This window comes from Chrysemys picta, chromosome 3 (genome assembly GCF_011386835.1).
Source record: "Chrysemys picta bellii isolate R12L10 chromosome 3, ASM1138683v2, whole genome shotgun sequence".
Taxonomy (NCBI): domain Eukaryota; kingdom Metazoa; phylum Chordata; order Testudines; family Emydidae; genus Chrysemys; species Chrysemys picta.
This window is the reverse complement of record NC_088793.1, coordinates 33,333,852-33,356,602: the sequence shown is the minus strand read 5'-3', so window position 1 is coordinate 33,356,602 and position 22,751 is coordinate 33,333,852. Positions and strand designations below refer to the sequence as shown.

Here is a 22,751-nt window from a genome sequence, read left to right as displayed (position 1 = left end):
ACAGTTGCTTCCAGAGACACAATTGTTGTATGTATATGGATTGCTCCATAGTAGAGCTGGTTGGCAATTTTTGGTTGAAGTTTTGGAAAATCAGTTTTCCCACAGAAAATTTCAATTTTTGACTAATTGTTTTGAAATTTTTTCAACTTTTTTCCATTGGAAATTCAAAATGAAATATTTCATTTTGGGCAGGCTTCACGCAAATCAAAACACTTCAGTTTGTTAACCCAAATTAAAATATTTCATTTTGGGTCAGTTTGACATTTAATCTCTGTTCATCAGAGTTGCTACAGTGCCTCATGGGAGCTGTAGTTTGGGTACCTCATATTCCGTTCTCTGTAGGCTAGGCTTCCTGGCTAAACTATATCTCCCATGATGCACTGTGGTTTTCCCACTGGTTGAACTGACATGCTACATCCTGGGAGTCATGTGACCACAGTGCCTATAGTACATGTGGTCCATCCCAGAAGCACCCAAATGACAATTCCCATGAGGCACATAGTGGCTAACAGGAGTACAGATTAATATTGAACTAGACTGAAATATTTTGTTTCAATTCAGAATGGTGAACCAAAATTTTTCACAGAACCTTCCATTCTGCAAAATGTTGGTATCTTGCCGAACTCTATTCCACAGTAGTAACAATGCTTCTGTAGTGCTTTCCATTTGAGGATCTCCAAATGCTTTTCAATACTCAATGACTGAAGCTTCACTAAGCCCCTGTGAGGTTGAAGTCTCCCCTCCTGTGCAGAAAGGTACAGTGAGTTACACAGGAAGTCTGTGGCAGAGGCGGGACTAGAACCTAGATGTGACTCTCCCAGTCCTGTGCCCCTAAGACCATCCTTCATAAATGTTTTTAAATGTGAAACAAATATTGATCAGCTCTGTGTGCTTTTAAGAGGTGATATGCTACCAGTATTGAAACAAGGCATGCCCATATCCCAGGGTGCATGAGCTCACAGAGAAGTGAGCTACAGGGGGAAATCTATTAATTCATTTGTTTACCCATTTAGACAAAAGCCTTTTCTCATAACCCCAGCCAAGGAGGGAAGCAATGCCACCTGGCAAACACTTCCTGCCACTCACTGGAAAGGCTGGTGGTAGATTCCTGAAAAAATAGGAGTGTAATGAAGAGTACAGTGTTCAAACTCTGTCATTTGAAATTAGGGTGTGTGGGAGGAACTGCATCCTTTGGGAAGATTTTACTGAAAATACCTGACATGTGACACATTCCAAAAGGAATAAGCATCTTTGGCCAGGGTAATTTAGTGGCCCCCAGAATAGGTGACTCTATCAGAGAAGGGGAAGCCTTGCCCTTTCCCCTCCGCTCCCCCCAAAAAACTTGGGAAATTTTAACAATGGGGTCCCAAGACCCTCCCCTTCACATCCATCCCGGCACATCACTGCTTAACAGCAATACATTGCTCTTAAGGAGTAAGGCTACAACTATGTCATTGTTTGAAATATCCATATATTACAATCTTTGATATTTCTTTACAGTTCCCGATGTCAAAGTGCCAATGCTTCCTTCCCACAAGCGGACAGATGTCACTGTCTTCAAGCCATCGCAAGATCTTGACACTCAGCCAATTCTTTTTATCCCCGACCTTCACCATGCCAATCTTCAGCGTGGGACTCATGTATGTGATGCCATTGTGTGCCCATAATATAAAATTAGGGGCATTGTCTGCCTGTGTAATGATACTGTACATAGCCACTGGGCTGGTTCTTAAATGTATAACCACTGGGAGCAAAAAGTTACTGTTAAGTATGTGATCATATAAACCTTCGTGCTTCATGGCATAAGCCAAGCCCTAACAAATGTGGGTTAGGAGGAAAACTTGCTTTGTGGGCAGGTAATTCTTCACCTTCCTGTGAAGCATTTGGTGCTGACCACTGACAGGATACTGGTCTAGGAGCTCTGGTCTGATCTGTATGTTCCTATTTTGGCTTCTCAGGTCCACTTTTTAGCCAGCTAGCTAGCTACACAGACTGTAGTAGGTTCCAGTTAATGGTCCCATGTCATATACCATCCAATAGTCTAATTTAGAGTACCTTTCTCTGTACACTCAAAATCTCTTCTTGTTTTGTTTTAAAGGTCCTTCCTGTTGCACCAGAAGAACTGGAGGGTGAAGGGTAAGAGACTCGCTATTTCATTCATTCTGTAACACTATTGAATTGCATGGTGCTGTAAAATCAGCTAGGAAGGTGAGGTCCCTGCCCCAAAGAGCTTGCCAAGTATTCTAATATTAGGCCTTGGCTACACTCGCGGATTCACAGCGCTGCCGAGGCAGCGCTGTGAAGCACAAGTGTCTTCGTGCCGCCAGCGCTGCGAGAGCTTTCTCGTAGCACTGCAAGTACTCCACCTCTCCGAGGGGAATAGCTTGCAGCGCTGCGAGCGAGCGTGCAGCGCTGCAGATGCTGATTACACTGGCCCTTTACGGCGCTGCACTCGCTGCGCTCGGGGGGGGGGTGTGTTTTTTCACAGCCCTGAGTGCAGCAAGTGCAGCGCTGTGAATTGCCAGTGTAGCCAAGGCCTTAGGTGTTTTACTCCTCCCCTTATATAAGCCCCAGACCATAGTAAGACCTGTAAGCAGCACAGGGCCCAGGTTGTCAGTGATGCTGTCTTCTCCAAAATGGAAAATCTTGCGTAGCAGGCACTCTCCATCACCATGCAGCCAGCTTCACACTCAGGCTTGCCAGTGTGTGCCAAAAAATATTCACATTCCAAAGGGACTTGCCCAGAATCTCCAGGTAAATAGCTGATTTGGTGTTGTGCTTAAGCAGCACAAGGGGACTCTGTTGTTGGAGAGAGAGAGCAGCAGAATCGAAGCACCTGGGCAGTTTTAGATAATGTGTATTGACTTGTGTAGAAAGCAATGCCCATTGTAACTAGGGAAGTTATTACTCTGGTTCTGAAATTATGTTCATCATAAGATCCATGATGTGGCAGTTTCCCTGCTTCCAGGCAAGGAGGCTGCTCCTGCTGATGCTGCTGTTGATACATTTCTCCCCTCCCCCCTTATTGCAGCTCTAATATGAAGAGGGGGCCTTATATAACTGAAGATGATTTTATTGCACCTCCCAATAAACTGACCAGAATAGAGGAACCAAAACGAGGTAATCTATTTATTTATTTTTTGAAAAAAGACACATCTGTTGCATTGCCATGTCATGAAAGAAAGCCAGGTCAGGGGTAGGAATGCTTTTCTTTGGGTGGGTCGGGGAGGGTAGTGTCTGATCTTTTTTTGATGTGCCCATCTGATTCTTATCTGTGCATCCGCTGTGCATTTTATCTGTGCATTTCCTCCTATTTGGGGAGGAAAATATTCCCTTTTTTTGCCTCAGCAGGGGAGCCAGCTAAACTGGCAAATACATAATTTTGGTTTTAATAACCGTAGGAGTTTTTGTCTCGTGATCAGGACTCCTGGGTTCTATTCCCAGCTCAAACACTGACTTGCTGAGTAAATTTTGGCAAGACACTTAACTTCCCTGTGTCTGTTTTTCCCCATCTAGAATTGCACCACTTTCTCGGGGGCTTTTTCTGATGGTTTGTAACCTCCCAGCACCCTGTTGAGTAGGGAAGTGCTATCATCCCCATTTTGTAGATGGAGAAAGTGGAGCACGGAAGGGTTAAATGACTTGTCTCTGGAGTCCCAGTTACAACCTTATCCATATGGCTGTCCTTCCCCTCTGGCTGCGATAAACTAATGAAGATGTTTGCTAAGGGAAAATGAGAATTAATGAGAAATTGGTTTCTTTACTAAATCATAAAATGGGGACCTTATTCTATGGGTAGCTGCCATAGCATCATATTTATGTTCTATAATAATACCTAGCTTTTATATTGCACTTTTCATCAGTGGACCTCAAAGCACTTGACAAAGGAGGCCAGTATCATCATCTCCATTGTACAGATGGGGAAACTGAGGCACGGGGGTGAAGTGACTTGCCCAAAGTCACCCAGCAGGCTTGTGCAAGAACCAGGAATAGAAGTCCAGAGTCCATCAGTGCTTTGTTCACTAAGCCACACTGCTTCCCTTGTATAGATGGTTATTGCTGTGTTCGCTTTTAAATCCACCCTCCTCCTTCTGCCTTCATTTTCAAACTCTCTTCCACCAAAGGAAAATCTCCAAGCATCCAAGCTTAATTCACCCTGTTTGACCTAGATGTTACAGTATATTGTTCCAAATCACAGGTGCATCAGAGCAGTGAGCTATAAAACATAGTTAACAATATGTGCCACAATACCTAGTAATTAGAGCGTGAATTAAGGACTTTGAAGCTGTTACATGTCCACATTTCCCTGCTCTTATTGGCTTATTACTCAGCCTTAATGTAGTTTTTAATGGGGCTGTTTTTCTGTGTAATAGCTCCGTCTCCATGAGCCGGAGGACACTGTGGTTGTCTGGCTTCTCATTCTTTCAGTCCGATCTTTGGAGTGGGGAATCAAATCCATATCCTACTAGATGGAGCAACATGATTGCTAATAAATATTTCTGAACAATAGCAAGGAAGTGAAATGGGGAAGCAAAGAGGGGGAGAGACAAGACTAAAATGGGGGGGAAAGTATAGACAGTTGCTATTCCTTCTCTTTAGTTTCTTGCAAGTTCTTCGAGTGATTGTTCACGTCCATTCCAACTAGGTGTGTGCACGCCGAGTGCACGGACGTCGGAAACTTTTTCTCTTAGCAGCTCCTGTCGGGACGGCAGGGGAGCCCCCTAGAGTGGCGCTCTTATGGCGGTGTATATAATGGCTCAACCCCCCTTCAGTTCCTTCTTACCGTCCGTGGCGGCGTTGGAATGTTCTCTCTCTCGCTTGCGAGTGATCCCTTAGCCTTTCAGTCTTCTAGTTAGAGTTGTTCTTAGATAGTTATCAGTTAGTTAAATACCATTGTATTCAGGTGTCTGGAAGCTAGTTCCGGCACCAGCCTGGGGTTGCGGGGCATGCCACAAGCCCAGGGTTTCAAAGCTTGCGCCACGTGCCGCAGGTCTATGCCTAACAGTGACTCCCACGACTCCTGTCTCCAGTGTCTGGGAGAGGCTCATCGGGCAGAGCGCTGCAAAATCTGCAAGGCCTTCAAACCGCGCACTAAGAAAGAAAGAGACTTTCGCCTAAAGCAGTTGCTCATGGAAGCCACGTTACAACCGCTGGCCCCTGACCGACCGGAACCGGGCCCGGCTTCCTTGGTGCGAAGTGCCCCGGCATCCGTGTGGGACCCGGCACCCCCAGGCACCGTAAATCGCCAGCCCCAAGGGGGGACGACCAACCTCAACACCCGGTCGACCTTTCCAGCACCGAGTAAGCGTCACAAGAAAGGGGAAAGAGGGCATTCTCCCCAAAGAGCTGCCCAGGTGCTCAGAGAGGCTCCCGGCACACAAAGACAGGTTGCGAGCCTGAGTCCGTTACCCAGCGAGTTCAATGCGATGAATGTCTAGAGGAGGTCCTGGAACACCCCTCTATGCCCGACACTTTCGAGGCAGCGAAAGACCTCATTGAGTTGTTGACGCCAAATCCCCTCCCATGCAGGAAGAACCCTCCGGCACCGCCTAAGAGGGTGCCCTCCAGAGGGAAGCCAGCAATGGTGCGCTGCTCGAGGTCACCATCTTGGCACTGCTCATGGCACCATTCCCATTCAAGCTCGGCGTCCCTCTACTCCCCGGCACCTGCGACCCAGCGCGAGGTTACAGCACCGGAGGCGAACCTACCAGCGGTACCCGTGGCGACTACACGCCGGTCCACGACTCCATCGCTTGCCCAGCACCAGCACCGAGTGAGAGGCACTGGTCCCGAGACTCCCGGTACTGTGCGCGGTCCCGGTCAGCCAGGCACCACTCCCCATCCCGCACCTCACGGCACCTTACAGCCACTCAACGTTCAGCACTGCCCTGGTCCTCTCCGTCGGCATCCTCCGGCTCCGAGGCCAACTCCGGTCGCTCCAGCTATAGCAAGCATCGAACCGTGGCCAGCAGAGAGTCACACTCAGCATGGCAGCCACAGTGGCCACCTCTGAGTCAGTGGCCCTTCTGGACCCCATGGGCCTACCATCAGCAACAGGGCACCATCTCCAGAGCCTCCAGGTCCGGGCATTCCATGCGATGCCATTCCAGATCACCACACACGTACACATCAATGGCAAGGGAGGCTACTCTCTCCAGGCTGCCCTCAGATCCCCAAAAGCAACTGATGATGGCAGACCCACTGCCCACGGCGGTACCAAGCACTACAACACCTCGAGAGGCATCAGCCCTGTTCAGGCCCTGAGGTGACCCAGGCGTATGGGGACCCACAGGAGGGTCTAGATGAGGGCAACCAGCAGCAACTCACATCCTCCTCTTCCCCAGATGAGGCGGTGGCAGGTACATCAGTCTCAGGACCACCACCAATCGACCACAGGACTCACCAGGAGCTGTTCCGCAGGATTGCCCTCAATATGGGTCTCCAGTCAGAAGAAAAATTTGAGCAGGAGGATCCGATGGTGGACATCCTGGCTCCCAAGGGTCCCTCCAGAGTAGTGCTCCCTCTCATAAAGACCATACAGACAAATTACAACACTATATGGCAAACCCCGGCCTCTCTCATGCTGACGGCTAGGGAAGTAGAAAGGAAATACTTCGCCCCTTCCAAGGGCCACAAGTTCCTGTTCTGCCATATGACTCCCTGCTCCCTAATCGTTTCAGCAGTCCGTGAGAAGGAATGACAGGGCCAACAAGCCTCTGCCCTAACGGCCAAGGAGGCCAAGCGTCTGGACCTCTTCGGTAGAAAGGTCTACTCATCCGGGGGCCTCCAACTACGTACCGCCAACCAGCAGGAGATCCTTAATAGACCTAACTTTAACTCTTGGATGGCCATGTCCAAGTTTAAGGATCGCCTGCCCCAGGACTCGCACTCGGAGTTTGCTGCGTTAATCGAGGAAGGAAAGGCGGTGGCTAAGACTTTGCTACAAGCCTTCCTCGATTTCAGCTGACTCTGTGGCCAGAACCATTGCCTCGGGGGTAGTCATGCGACACACAGCGTGGCTACAGGTGTAGGGCCTCCCTCCGGAGGTCCAGAACATCCTCCAAGACCTCCCATTTGAGGGCTCGGGGCCTTTTCTCGGAGCAAACAGACTCCAGGCTGCACGGCCTTAAAGACTCTAGGGCCAACTTGAAGTCGCTAGGGATGCATATGCCGACAACCCAGAGAAATCCCTTTTAGGAGTCAGCCTCCGCAGCAGAGGCAGTATCAACCCTGCCCCAGGCAGGAGCCGTATCGCAGGCAGGGCAGAAAGAACAGGTGTAGACAGCAGAATAACACGCCTAACCAAGGCCAGAACAAACCCCAGCCCGGAAACAAGCAAGGGTTTTAAAGGCATGCTCGAGGACAGTGTACCAACCCAGTACCCGGATCCATCCCCTCGGTTTTTAAACTGGCTATCCCACTTCTACCGTGCGTGGTTCCGTATAACATCGGACCTCTGGGTCCTATGCACAGTACAGGTGGGATACTCCCTCCAGTTCTCCTTCCCTCCCACCCACCTTCCTGTCCCTCTTCAGGGACCCCTCTCATGAGCAACTCCTTATGCAGGAGGTCCGTTCACTCCTCGAGATAGGGGCGGTGGAGGAGGTTCCACAGGAGCTAAGGGGAAAGGGGCTTTATTCCCATTACTTTCTAATCCCTGCAAAGGGGGCTCTCTGACCCATTTTAGACCTTCACAGACTCAACAAATTTATGGTCCAACTCCAATTCCACATCGTCTCCTTAAGCACTATAATCCCGTCCCTGGATCTGGGAGATTGGTACGCTGCCCTCGACATAAAGGACGTCCAGTTCCATATCCCCATCCATCCGGCACACTGCCGCTTTCTCCGCTTTGTCAAAAAACAACATCGCTACCAGTTCACGGTTCTCCCGTTCGGCCTGTCCACACTCCCGAGTGTTCACGAAATGCATGGCGGTGGCGGTGGCCTTCCTGCGGAAAAGGCAAGTCTGAGTGTACCCGTACCTCGACGACTGGCTACTGACAGGTTGTTCCAAGGACGAGGTCCAGTCCCACGTGATAATGGTCATGGACACCTTTCATAGACTGGGACTCCTCCTCAATGTACCCAAATTGTCACTCATACCTACGCAAAGGATAGAGTTCATAGGGGCAGTGCTAGACTCGGTACAGGCAAAAGCAAGCCTTCCAGAGCCCAGGTTCCAAGCCATAGAGATAGAGATTGTCAAAACAATGCTTCCATATCCCACCACGACAGACAGGTGTTGCCTGCAGCTAATAGGGCATATGGCAGCATGCATATATGTGGTCAAGCATGCCCAACAGAGACTCAGGCCCATACAAGCGTGGCTCACACTGTCTTACCACCCATCCCGAGACCCCCTGGACCTTGTGGTGACGGTCCTGGGGCAGGTACAAGAATCCCTGCGTTGGTGGCTGGACTGACCAGTGGTCTGTGCAGGGGTCCCCTTCGCCAAGCCCCAACCTTCTCTGACATTAGTAACAGGTGCATCAGATCTGGGCTGGGGCACACACTTTGGGGATCTGAGGACACAAGGCTTGTGGTCAAGGGACGAGATGCCTCTCCATATCAACCTGAAGAAGCTCAGGGCGGTTCGTCTGGCCTGCCAAATCTTTCATGCCACTTTGCAAGGTCACAGCGTGACAATCCTGACAGACAACACCACTGCCATGTTCTACATAAACAAACGGGGCGGAGCTTGGTCCTCACCCCTCTGCCATGAGGCTCTTCTCCTCTGGGACTTCTGTATAGTCAGATCCGTTCAGCTGGAAGCGTCCTATCTTCCAGGGGTATAGAACAGGCTGGCGGATCGCCTCAGCAGGTCATACCATGTGCACGATTAGTCAATCAGATCGGACATCATACAGTCAGTCTTCCAAAGGTAGGGTTATCCCCAAGTAGACCTCTTCGCCACCAAGAGCAACACACAATGCCCTCAGTTCTGCTCATTCCAAAACGACAGTCTGGGCTTGATTGCCGACGTGTTCCTAATACTGTAGGGTGAGGGGCTGAAGTATGCCTTCCCTCCTATCCCACTGGTCCACCAGGTCCTTCTCAAAATTTGCTGGGACAGGGCGACAGTAATCATGATTGCTCGAGATAGATTTAACTATATCCTTGCTGCATTATTTTAATGTGTGTTACTCTGTGCTTTCACAACACTCACTTATGCCTCGTCCTCAAGAACAAATATATATTAAAGCACTCTCTCTGATTTGCATTCAGTGTTGCTGTATGTCCGAAAGGAGTCGGAAGAAGTCTTCGATGCACTTATGCTGAAGACACCATCTCTGAAAGGTCTAATGGAAGCTGTAAGTATCAGGGCAGTTCATAAAACCTTGTGTCCGATCTGTGAAACTATGAGCATGCCACCTGGTTCCCTAGTGTTAGATCCTAAATACTTAGCGTATGACTGAGCTTGAATCATAGCCGCAGTTTGTCATCTAAATATTTCTGTTGCTTCCAGTTAAAAAGTAGGTGCTGGTTCTCCACCTAAGTGACCTTTGAGTAAAGGGGAGAACACTGCAGTTAACTCCTCAGCTTCTACTTAAAGCTGACTTTGAAAAATAGAGCAAGCAAAAGAGTTCCTTCCTGGCATCCTTCATTGGTGCTGGGGTGGCCTTAGCTCATCAGGGGAGCAGCTAAGTCTGCGGTGGGCTCCAGCGAGCTTAGTGGTAGTTCCTGATACATTCTAAGTAGTGATCTCAGTCAAGAATAGCTGGATTCTAGAAATATTAAACACGTTTGCCTGCGATCTATTTTTCTATACTTGAGAATTCAGCGTTTGAATAATCTCCACATAAGAAAGTGGATGTAGCTTAAATTTTAATGTAACTAGTGATTTTTGGGAGCCTCCATTTTTGGGTGTCCAACTTGGAGACCTCTTAAAGGGGTTTGATTTTTGAAGAGTGGGTGCTGCTCAGCACTCTGTGAACACCAGGTACCTTTTAGGTGTCTCAGACTCGATGTCCAAAATCTTGAGACCCCCAAAATCACTAGTCACATTGGAAAATATACACTCCTAGGTTTGTTTTTCATGCAGATCCTCTCTTCACCGAGCTGCAGAAGAAGCTTTTTCAGATTTTTCCATTGGTATCAAAACTAATCCGCAGGGTCCTACTTTGTGACTGTTTTTCATAGTTGGGGGTAACATTTTAATTAGTTGCTGGAACAGTTTCTGGAGCATGTTCAAATGACTTCTATTTTTGTCAGTCTCTCATTACTTTCTGTTTTCCCTCCAAGCCTAGCAAATCGGATCCTCATTCCCAGGGACTATTTTAATGCTAAATTTGAAGGTGTTTTTGAACAAGGGTTAGAGCAAAATATCTGTTTTTGCAATGGGAAAAGTGTTGGGTGTTTTTTTTATTATCCATAATAAAAAATGGCTGAAGGGATTTTGCTTTAACTTTATATAGACATGCCCACATGCACTCAGAAATAAAATTCTTCTTAAGTCTGAGACCAAGCCTGGAAAATGTAAATTAAAAAAGTGAATATTTCAGGAAGTTGGGAGCGTGTGAAAACAGGGAGGTTGGAATGGAAACTGCTGTGCACCCTTAACTGTAGCTCTTGCTACTGGCTACAACAGTGTGATTTTTTAAAGCTGTCTGTGCTGTGCCACAATGTAGATTACTGGGGTGTGAATTGCAGAACACACCAAAAGTTTGTGCTCTAACTGCTCTGAGTGGAGGCTGCTGGTACAAACTAAAAAGGTCTCTAGTTTCAAACAGGACTACGTTAATACGAGCTAGATACCTTTTTAGTTTGCACCAGCAGCATCCACGCGGGGCAGTTAGTGCATGAAATGTTGGTGCACTTTGCAATTTACACCCCCATAGTCTGCATTGTGGTGCAGTGTCGACAAGCCCTTAGACTGCAAAATATCACCCACTCCTCCAATTGCCTGCTGGGGTGCAGCCCAGGGAAAGTGTAGAGGCTACTTTGGGGAGTGCCTGTTGAATTTACAACATTGAAACTCTTGGTCATTTGATTTTGCTTGTTTGGTCTTTGTCCAACCGGTGCCTTGTTAAAGTTGAAGGGTTTGAGTGTTGTCACTTTTATATCACCTTATTAGCCTTAGCCTTGGGATCCAAAATCCATTCCCTAATCTGAGATTCCATCATGGCTGTTGCATCTAATCTTTGGGGTTAAAGAGGGAAGAAGAGGAGTTTATCGACCCAATTGTAGCATGTTCTACTCAGACCCGGATGTAGGAGCAAGCAGAATGTCTGCACTAGAACAGGTCTAAATCAGGGAATCCCCCGTTACTGCTTAATGCAAGATGGATATTTGCTATCAGTGTGAGATTAGAACAAAAACAAAACTGTAGATAAAGCAGCTTGCCAAAGAAAATTGGATGTAGAACAATAGCAACCACTTTGTTATGGGTTTTATGGTGGTGTATGTAATAAAACACTTAGAGGTGACTGCTGTTTTTATACTGAGCTCATTTTGCCAGTTTATTGTTGGATATTTGCAGTCATCTTCTTTCCTTATAGCATGTGAGTTCCTCGCCTCATCGCTTCTGGGAGGTGGGGGCTAGCATGTCCTGCCCTCTCCCCAGGAGTTTCTCCATTTATACTTCCCCTCTTCTAGACCACCCCCACCACTCTGAAATCACATAGTGTAACTTCAGTAGTAGACCTGGTTGGGGTGCCCAATCCCTTTCTCTGGCACTGACAAAGAGCAACACTGGCTTCCACTGTGGGCTGTAAAGTAGCTCCTGAAATTGGGAGAGTTTGTGCAAAAGGTATGTAAAATCCAATTCAACTACCAGTGTGTTCTCTTGAGTGCAGAGAGGGCTGAAGTGTGATCAACAGGGATCCTAGAAATCCATTTGACATGGAAAAATGCGGAATTTGCTATTTTTATAGAGAATCTTTAGTTTCTACATTTTGTAAAAAAATAAAAACGTACATAATTAGTAACTACATTTTACTGAAAGTACCAGTGTCACCTATTCAATGCGCAAAACCTCCCCCTCTTTTGGTTGATTTTTTTTTTTTGAATGCACTTTAAATTTACATAGCTAGACATACTCTAATAACCTCTATATACGGGGAGCAGTTTGTGACGGATTGGACCCCTCTTCTGGGATGCCCCTTGATGTGCTGGGGTTTAACTGAGTCTCCCCCTGCTCAATTAGCCTGGGGGTTCCCTCTTACTGCTTTGCTGAATTAAGCTCTCCGGCCTCTTGCAGCACCCCCTCACCCCCCCCCCCCCCCCCCCCCCCCGCTGCAGTCAGACTGAAGTCTGCTCTGTGTGAGAGGGCTCCCCTAGCACTCACGTGCCCACCCCTTTTGGGAGACAAACCCAAAATACTACTGTCTTGTACTGTAGAGAAATATTTGTACAGTGCAAGCTCATAAAATTTGCCCTCTTCCTCAGTGTGAAGAGTGATGTGCACGACTCCTTGCCCCCCCGTTAGAAATGACAAAAACTGGGTTTAATAATAAACAAAACAAATTTTATTAACTACAAAAGGTAAATTTTAAATAATATAACAGACAGAACAAAGCAGATTACTGACCAAATAAAGCAAAATATGCAAGCTAAGCTCAGTATACTTGAGAAACCAGTTACGAAATGTAATTTCTTACCCTAAGTGTTATTTTAGGCAGGATGCAAAGTTTCTGTGGTTCAGAGTTCCAGTTGTATTTCTTTCCAGCCTGAGACAAGGGTCCAGCCTGGACTCCCCACTTGCCTTCCCTTCACATGGCTTTAGCAGTGTTTGTTTCTTGGGCAGACAGGCCATGGAGAGGAGGAGTCTCGTTTGCCTTCCTCCCCACCCTTAAATAGGATTTACATAAGGCGGGAATCCTGTTTCCCAAATTTGACACACACCCATTCCCTTCCAGTGGAAAGTTACAAGAAGTTCCAGGTAATGTTTAGTATCAGGTGACAAGACCACCTGACTCTGTAGGATCACAGCGTCCATGAGTCAGTGGCAGTATGGAGTGTCCGCAGGAAGGCCAAGCCTTTGCACAGGCCATTGTCCTCGCTGATGGGCCATCCGCCCTGTCTGGCTTTTTCTATTGTTATACCTGAAGTGTTAGCAGTGGGCGTCACCCAAAGTAGCATAGTTGAAATACAGATACATAGTCAATATTCTTAATTTCAGATACAGAAATGATACAGGTATACAAATTGGATAATCCCATTCAGTAAATTATAAGCTTTCCAATGATATCTTAAAAGACTCACTCAGTTATGTCATATTCATATCATAAGTCCATTTTCATAAAGAATATGGAGTGAAATGTCACAGGTTACATAATGGAGTACAGGAGTTGGTGTTTTAAGGCATCTCAAATTTCACTTCAGCCTCCAGATGTGAGTAATTAAAGTTATGAAAAGATGCCGAAAACTTTAAAAATCACCCCTAAAGACCGTGTCACTGAGTGTGGCAAGGACAAATTTCACATTGATGGTGATATGCTGTACTGTTGGCAGCCAGGCTGTAGATTACATTCAAAGGCAGACAATTGTAGAACACATGGGAAGCGCTAAACATAAACAGAAAAACGAAAATGAGGCTGAAACAGCAGGGCCATTGACAACAGGCAAGAAACAATGCACTGTGACTGGATCATTCCAGCATTTTACAAGTTTAAATATATCAATAAAACATTGTGTTCAACTGATACCTATCTATATTGTGGCTAGGAAACTAAAGTTCAGCATTTCATTTTACTTGCAGAAAAATGAGGGGTTTTATCGGATAATTGTATTTCTTTTTTTAATCACGGAAAACGAAGATCCTTGGTGAGCGATGCCCGTTTTCTTTAAGGCCTGCTCTGCCATACATAAAGCCACCATGCGTGGAACCCAGTTACCACCTGATAGCAGCAGTCGTGGTTAAAACATGATTCAGTTGTTTATTGAAATCAGAGGGTTTGCTCAGTCATGAGAACGCTTTTATTTAGTTGTTTAAATATGGACGTTTGAAAAATTTGGCCAGGAACTTCAAAGTGAAAATAAGAAAATTAAGCATTGAAACGGATTGCATTCCTGTCCTAGTAATTAATCCACTGGTAAACTGGAAATAATAATTAAAAATTGGCATGTCCTGTCGATTGGATTATTTTTTAGGAATGTCAGTGTCAATCTTGCAAGGCAGGGGTTTTGTTTGATTTACATCATTGTATCATGCATCTGAGTAAAAGTGAAATACAAAGTGGCCTACAGTCTCCCTGATTTAGGGACTGTGTTTTCTTTTTATGTTCTAGATATCGGACAAGTATGATGTTCCTTTTGATAAAATTGGAAAAATCTTCAAGAAATGTAAAAAAGGGTGAGTATGTCTTGAGTAGCATCTACCGCAGCTTTCCAAAGACAGGGTGATAGCTTGTGTTATTGTCCGGCCTTTAGGAAAAGAAATACACATTATAAACCCCCTGCATGCACACGTGCTCCCTTCATACACAACACAGATGCTAAATCTGTTCCAAAATTCACAGATGGATTACAAGACCAGTAGGGACCAGTTTGATCATCTAGTCCGACCTCATGCATAACACAGACCACAGGATTTCCCTGAGTTAATTCCTGTTTGAACTAGAGCATATCTTTTTTAGGAAAACACCAATCTTGATTTAAAAATTGCTATTGATGGAGAATTCATCACTGCCTTTAATTCCCTCACTTTGTTTGTTTAAAACAAAACCAAAAAAACCCTGCACTTTATTTCTAGTCTGAATTTGTCTAGTTTCGGCTTCCAGCCATTGGATCTTGTTTATACCTCTGTCTGCTAGATTGAAGAGCCCTCTATTATCAAATTTCTGTTCCCTATGTAGGTATTTACAGACTGTAATCAACTCACTCCTTATCTTTCTCTTTGTTAAGGTAAATATATTGAGCTCCTTGAGTCTTTCACTGTAAGGTTAAGGCATGTTTTCCACCCCTCTAATCATTCGCATGGCTCTTCTCTGAACCCTCTCCAATTATTTATCATCTTTTTTGAATTGTGGACACCAGAACTAGACACAATCTTCAATCCTTAAATGTTGCATGCCTTTGGAATGTGCTGTAAAGAGCTGTCCTCGTGTGAGTCAAAGGACTAAAGCAGGACTGCCTGGGAAAGCTGTGAATTGAAAGTGTGCTTTGCTAACCAAAGGCAATTCGATTTAGGCAGGCACCTGTATCCATAGAGACCACTTCAGGAAAAGAGGAAGTGGTCTGATCTGTCCAGATTGCAGCAATTGAACTGCCATCCCTGTTGTCTTTTGTTGTCCCATCCGTAATTGTTAGGTTGTAGCTGTGTTTAACTGGCCATTTTCACCTTGAATGGTCCCTTGAAATGTGTGTTCGCTTCTTATGCTAAACAGCCTGTTCCTCCTTGTATTTAGCTGTGACACTCTGGATATGTCTACACAGCAAAGAAAAACCCACGCTGGCTTGTGCCAGTTGACGTGGGCTCGCGGGCTCAGGCTTTGGGGCTGTTTCACTGCTATATAGACATCTGGGCTCGGGCCTGGGCCCGCAGGGTCCTAGAGTCTGTGCTCCAGCCCAAACCCAGATGTCCACATATCAGTGAAACAGCCTTACAAGCCCGAGTCGGCTGACATGGGCCAGCCATGGGTGTCTAGTTGCTGTGTAGACATACCCTCTGTCTTTCCCAGACATGAGGAGGATCTCGGTGAGGCAGACAAGCTTTTGAGCTGCACAAACAGAAGTTGCTCCAATAAAAGATAGTGCCTCACCCACCTTCTCACTATATTTGTTAGGTGTCCAGCTGAACCAGTTCAGAGCTTTGTGAAGTGTCCATGTGTCTTGAAACTGATTTAGCTTCACAAAGATTGTGGGTCAGGAGAGCTGTGTTGAAAAAGGTTTTCCCAGCCCATGAAAACCTTCAAGATTTCAAAAAATTTCCTGTTGTGCTGTGGGACAAACCTCTGACCTTTTGATATTTTCTGCAAAAATAGAGGCCACACCCCAGAATAACCAAAGCCCAGTGGTAATGGCACTTGCCTGGGATGCCTCCAGCATCCTGATTCAGAGCAGGGGCTTGTACCTGGGTCTACTGCATCTAGGGTGACCAGACAGCAAGTGTGAAAAATTGGGACGGGGATGAGGGGTAATAGGAGCCTATATAAGAAAAAGACCCCAAAATTGGGACTGTCCCTATCAAATTGGGACATCTGGTCACCCTAACTGCATCCCAGGTGAGTGCCTTATCCACCAGGCTATTCTGGGATGGGGTCTGTCTCTGTCTCTCCTGTTGGAGTTGTTCCACGTTTTGTATAAATAAATAAACATTCATTGGGACAGCAAGCGAGAGACTGACTCTCTGGCCCAGTGCTTAGGGCATTCACCTGGGATGTGAGACCCCGGTCCAAGTCCCTGCACCAGTGAATATTTAATTATTCATACAAAGTGGAATCAGGAGAACCAGGTCCAAGACCATGCTCTGTCGGTGTCTTGCATTCAGGTGAGTGTCACAACCAGGCTTGTGTGTGTGACTCTCTCCCAGCTCTGTTTGTCATTTTCGAAATCATTCTCCCTCCCTTGCAGCTCTTTCAAATTGTGGACAATGGTTTGTAAGTGTGGCTTGAAGTCACAGCAGCAACTTTTGAAGCAGATTAGATCAGTTAAACCAGTGGTTCTCAACCTTTCCAGACTACTGTACCCCATTCAGGAGTCTGATTTGTCTTCCATACCCCAAGTTTCACCTCACTTAAAAACTATTTGCTTACAAAATCAGACATAAAAATACAATCGTGTCATAGCCACACTGTTACTGAAAAATTGCTTATGTTCTCATTTTTACCATATAATTATAAAATAAATCAACAGGAATATAAATATTGTACTTACATTTCAGTGTATAGTATATAGAGCAGTATAAACAAGCCATTGTCTGTATGAAATTTTAGTTTGTACTGACTTCGCTAGTGCTTTTTCTGTAGCCTGTTGTAAAACTAGGCAAATATGTAGATGAGTTGATGTAGCCCCTGGAAGACCTCTGCATACCCCCAGGGGTACATGTACCCCTGGTTGAGAACCATTGAGTTAAACCATAATAGGAGATGAAGGGTCACAGAGGGGTAGCAGAGATCCCAAGTTATTTCTGGGCAGTCCAGAGGTGTTCTTAGCTTTAAATTAGCAATACTTAATGCATTTCTGGTAACTTCTGCACTTTACGCTGTAATACTTACCAGCCTTACTTCCTAGAATCCTGATCAACATGGACGACAATATTGTGAAGCACTATTCGAATGAAGACACCTTCCAACTACAGATTGAAGAGGCTGGAGGATCTTACAAACTCACGCTCACTGAGATCTAAAACCAAAGCCATCAAATCTCTGTGGATTTTAAATGAAGGTCTCAGATGAACATTTTTCTGTAATTTAGTCTTCTGGGTAAAACACGAATCACTTTCTCTAGAAGAAACCCAGTGGGTTGAGTTCTTCCAGGGATCGGAGCAGTGTTTGTTTAGCAAAGTCGATACAGTCACGTTTCTGTTCTTCCGAAAGGACAAAACAATGCTCATTAACTCAGTGCACTTGAAATGAATGAACATAGATATCAGGAATTAAATAATATTTATGTACAAAACATTAGCAAATGGGGATGGGGAGAGAAGCCTTGAAATAGTGGTGATATTCTAACTTCTATTTATCTATTAAATATTCATGTGAGCCTATCAGCTAATGATGTCTTATTGGACTGCTCTCTGCTAGATGCAGCTGCACAGCTCCCATTCATGCTAATGGGAGCTGCAGGTGGATGTGGGAGACTAGACTCAAGAATGTTTACTGCTGAACAGGGCATGTTGCTGAAATCACTTGTATAATAGTTTGGGGAATGTAAAACTGCCTTGCTCATGAAGAACTTACCTAAGTTACCGTGTGAACTCATTTGACATGAAGCTGTATTGTATATAAGTGCAATATATTTTTGAAGGTTTGTAAATGTGTACATATGAGTCATATATAATATATATATAAAAATATGGTGTTCATGTATATACAGTGAATATATGCAATGAAGCCTCCCTAAAAGGATACTATATACAGGCAAACAGTTATTTAAAAACCTAGTATGCGCCAAACCTGAGCGCACGTTGTATATTCATAGCACGCACAGAGATGACTTGTTTAAAGAGGATTTTCCTAAGCAGAAGGAATGATGCCTACTATACAGCAGACCCCTCTGTACAGTGAGGTGTGGTGGGTTAGGCTTGTATTGTACACTACCAAATAAAGTTCTACAATGGCTGTTACTCCTATTCTGTACCTGTAGTGAGATTGTGTATTCTCAGTCTTGAACCTAAGAGGAGCTGTGGGCTTGTGCTTCTGGGGAATAAGCCAACCTCTTGGGTTTATGAAGAAGTTTTCCCTATGGCCAGCTATTCTGTAGCTGCCTGCTCCAGGCTTTCTCACACCACCTCCTGAATCTGGTGCTGGCTACTGTCAGAGACAAGATATTGGACTAGATGGGCCACTACGCTGATCCAGTCTGGCAGTCCCTATGATTCTGCAAACTTGATCCTGCAGGTGAATAGATAAGGATTGAGAGATTAAGGCCCAAACCACCAGTAGGGCCATGTAGCACAATGCTTGCAATCCAAGAAGGTGTAGGGGGAGTGGGTCCTGCAGGCTGGCAAGCAGACCATGCTCAGTGTTCATCGTGAAGCATCAAGCCTGTATCTGTGAGAAGAGAAACTGAGCAGTGGCTGCCTGTGACTGAAACACTGTTAAATATTTTAATATTTAATATTAAAAAATATTTAAAATTGCTGCTATGCATTGTCATAGCCTTTACTCTGACTATTCCCCTGTCTTCCCACACCAGGCCTGCTTCCCCTCCATTACTCCTCAGTGATCAATTTGTGCAGGGACAGAGATCTGCTGACCTACTGAGCGCTCCATATTCCATGCTGTGTGAAAATCTCTGTACAGGTGTTCAGCAAACATTGAGTGCTCAGTGCTTTTGCAGACTGCAGACAGCCTGTAGGACTGAACCCTGAAAGAGAAACATGCCTGTAATGCCGTGGGCATATTGATGAGACTGCACCCAACGTGTAATCTCTCCTGAGCACATCCTGGTTTTAAGAAAAAAACCCGAAGTCTGCTGTACTCCAAGTTTCTCTGAATTTACTGCAATTTGGGCTTTCCATTTATGAATTCAGGGGGGAAATGTTACCGTGGCAAGGGAATTCTTGTACACTCACATAGAAATACAAATTTATATTCATTTGTATTGGAAGTGGAAGTTTTATTACAGAATCCGTCTAGGGCTAGGGAAGTAGATTTAGATCATTTGTAGATGTAGACTTGATATGAATGTTATTTCTTATTACTGTTACCTTAATGAAGTATGTGACTTAAATTAGGGATTGTTTTCCACTATAAAATACTCTGGGAAACGGGTCTTATAATAATAGCAACGTTGTATGCTTTATCAAACTGGAGTTTTTGGTCTTGCGTACTGTTTTTTTAATTGTATAATTGAAGATGCATTTTAAACCAAAGCTATTAAATTTTATATGTCCATTTCTAATTCCGACTCTCTCATGTAATTAACAAACTTTAGCCTCCCTTCTGCAATTTTAAAACGAAACAAACAAACAAAAAACCTTGCCGCCTCATTTCCCTTACAGATATCAACCAACAGAGACATCCTTTGCTTTGTTTTTATCTCCTCATAGCAAACACCAAAACTGTGTTAATATTAATTGGTTTCAAGCCAAACAGATCACTTGAGAGAGTGTGTGCGCGTACGCATGCATATTTTGACAGTTATTAAGGTAAAGGATCATTGGGTGGCTCCACTGAAATTAACGGCAAAACTCCCATTGGTTTCAATAGAGTCAGGATTTTACCCATTGTTCTTCTAATCTAATGACTGTGGAGTTCTGCTGTCGCTAGTATTCTAGTTCTTTAATTGATTGAGAGGTTTAAAAACCGTTCAGAAGATGTTTCTCTCAGTAGAACCTCTTGTCCTATAGAAAGCATTTTCTAAACTCTCAGCCTGTCCCCGAAGGCAATATGTACTTTAAAAAAAAAAAATGGGAAGAGCTGCTGCATCATAAGCATCAATTTGCATAGCCTGATTGCCCATCGGTAAACACAGTCGGCTCATTGTTTACAGTTTGGTACCTCTGCAAACGTAATTCTGTCCATTCAGTAGCCCTGAATGGAACACTGGGCATCACCCGTCATGCCAGTTCTCAAGGGATCCGCCTCTCCCTGCTTTTAGCTGGAACTGGGTACCATGGGCTTTCCTAAGGGAGCTGACAGAAGCCAGTGTAGAACTACAGGTAAGTAGCTGAATGAGTGGATCCTTCCTTATCTTGTCCAGGCGGGGAATTAAACTCAAGGGTTTTTTTGCAGGGTGGTGGGGTTTATTTGATTTATTTTAGTGCTAGTGAAAAGTGCCAGACTGGTCTGGAGCGTGAAGATCTCTGCTTAGCCACAGAAGAGGTACAGTAGGGGGGATGGCAGCACAAGCTCCCCCACCTTGACCTGCCACACTTCTCCGCCTATAGTGACTCGGCTGATTCTACTAATGAAGGTGCCGGTGGGGGGGATTTGGCTTTTGTGACATGAGCACCTGACCTGTCCCTAGTGAGCACCAAGCTCCTATCACAATCTGCTGTGGTCAATACAAACCTGCTCAGTGCTTGTTTCAGACAAGGTGAGCGCACAGGCAAAAGGCTCTAGAACCCACTGCCACTCCTCCAAATGCGCCTCTCCTTCTATTGGACTCCAGCAGTGTCTCCAGCTCTTGTCTGCAACTGTGGATTCAGAATTACCTTGCTGTGTGTGTTTCCTCCCAGTGCTCCTGCAGTGAAGGCTATTTGTAAAGAATGCTCCTGTTTCTCTGTGTAGTAGTGGGTGGGCCTTGCAAAATTACTAATTTTTTTAATCTACAAACAGCAGCTTTGAGAGAAGCTGGAATGCTGCTGGTGCTGCAGTAGCTCTTGGGGAGGCAGCTGACTTTTCTCTGGAACCTGTTTACTTGTTTGGAAGACATTTTACTTTTTTACAGCCAGGACCCCTCTTTCCCATGGCTACTAGGCTAAGCACAGCCTTAGCAGAATTGGAACTCAGCACGTCTCCTAGTGGAAAAGAGGCTCCTGGGCACACAGGGCTCCCATTGGGGAGGAGCAGCATAGCTGGCAGAATGTCTCCGCTATAGCAGTGTCTGTATCACTTGTATCCCTCCCCCCTTAAGGGCAGGGCCGGCTCCAGACACCAGCGAACAAAGCAGGTGCTTGGGGCGGCCAATGGGAAGGGGCGGCACGTCTGGGTCTTCGGCGGCGGGTCCCTCAGTCCCTCTCGGACCAAAGGACCCGCTGCCGAGGAATGAAGTGGCACAGGTTGGTTTGTTTTTTGTGTTTTTCCTTCGCTGCTTGGGGCGGCAAAAAAGCCTGAGCCGGCCCTGCTTAAGGGCCAGCAGATCAGCATCCCTGGCCCTGACCTGCTGCATTCTGGGCATAGTAAAACCCTACTGAGTGTGTGTGTGTGTGTGTGTGTGTACGTTTACACACAAGCATGTTGGGAGATGCGGAGTCATGAAACCCTGCATGCACCAGGGTTGAGGCAATTTGCATTGGTTCCAGTGCAGGCCAGCCCTCAGTGGCAGAGTGCCACTGCCTGCAGTGATATGCCCAGTCTGTGAAGACTGCAACTCCTATGGATGGGGGAACTGAGCAGTTTAGTGGATGCAGAGCCTTTCATCTAGGGCGGCTAGATCAAATTCAGCCTAAGGTGGTGGTGTCCAAAACTTACCACGTCTGGCATTGGGCTTCATGAAATGGGTTTGATCTCAGGACCCATTTTAAAAAAACCCAAACCAACCAACCAACCACAGTTGGAACTGTTAACAAAGCAGCTCTTGTGAGATTGTTGTGGAAAAGCTGGCACTGCTATTGCCTGTGCTCTTTTTGTCATTTCATTCTCCAAAGATGTCAGTCTGGCAGTTTATTCACACTCTCTGGCTAATGGGGAAAAAAAGTTTGGTTGTGGGGCTAATCCTCTTATGTGCAAAGGAGAGGCCTGATGGAGCTGATGTGAAGGTAAATCACCTCCTAGAGATTCAGAACATGTACTTTTCAACCAGTCCGCCTACAGCAGGCTCTGAGTTACCTCTCCGAGAGGTGAGCTTTGTCTGTTACAGCTGTCCCCCTGCTGTTCTGTTTGTGCTGTGTGGCCGCCCCCCGGCCATGGAACTAACCAAAGTCACAGCCTGGCCCTGTTCATGGAAATGGCTTGTGCAGACTGACTGGAGCCATTGCTCTGCTCAGGGAGGTGGGGGCTTTTCGCTCCTTTGTCTAGTTGCTTTGTTCGGACCCGGCTCGGTGTAGGGGGCTCTGCCCAGGTATGCGAGACCTAAAGTGGCCACATAGCTGAGCATACGAGTCATACCTGTGACTCAGAACTTGTGCAGGCATGTCCTGTGCCTACCTGCAGTTTCCTTGCCTTCTCTCCGCCCCTGGATTAAGGGGAACCAATCAAAGTTACTGGCGGGAAACTGCCTGAATTTGCCCTTAAAAACAGACATTTTCTGATCAGACCCCCGGAGAAGGTCCTTGCTTTGCCACCTGGTCTGATCAGCTAGGGGTCTTTGGGGGGCCCGATCCCCGCTCTTGTTTGTTTTTGAGCGTACCCCCGTTTTTAAACTCCCCTCCCACGAACAATGAATTTGTGCCTGGAGATCTCCTGATTATTGTAAGCGAATCGAGCCCTCTCTGTGTCCTCTGATGCTGAAACTGCTGTTCCTACTGCTGCTTTGGGGATT

The 22,751-nt window shown here is 45.9% G+C and overlaps 1 protein-coding gene across 7 annotated transcripts in view; it reads left to right on the top strand.

Annotated features, from left to right (window-relative positions):
• GRHL1 (grainyhead like transcription factor 1) overlaps positions 1-19,508 on the top strand; it is a 75,254-nt gene extending 55,746 nt beyond the window's left edge. For 5 of the 7 annotated variants that reach the window (XM_024100553.3, XM_024100551.3, XM_024100552.3 and 2 more), the window contains exons 11-16: positions 1,501-1,640; positions 2,099-2,136; positions 3,032-3,120; positions 9,228-9,313; positions 14,231-14,295; positions 17,175-19,508. In XM_024100553.3, coding sequence (XP_023956321.1) covers positions 1,501-1,640; positions 2,099-2,136; positions 3,032-3,120; positions 9,228-9,313; positions 14,231-14,295; positions 17,175-17,289 — 533 coding nt within the window. In that variant the 3' untranslated portion in view covers positions 17,290-19,508. Of the gene's footprint in view, positions 1-1,500; positions 1,641-2,098; positions 2,137-3,031; positions 3,121-9,227; positions 9,314-14,230; positions 14,296-14,797; positions 14,847-17,174 lie in introns of all 7 variants that reach the window. The other 2 variants (XM_065587716.1, XM_024100550.3) reach the window with 1 other exon arrangement.
• Positions 19,509-22,751: the final 3,243 nt, after the last annotated feature.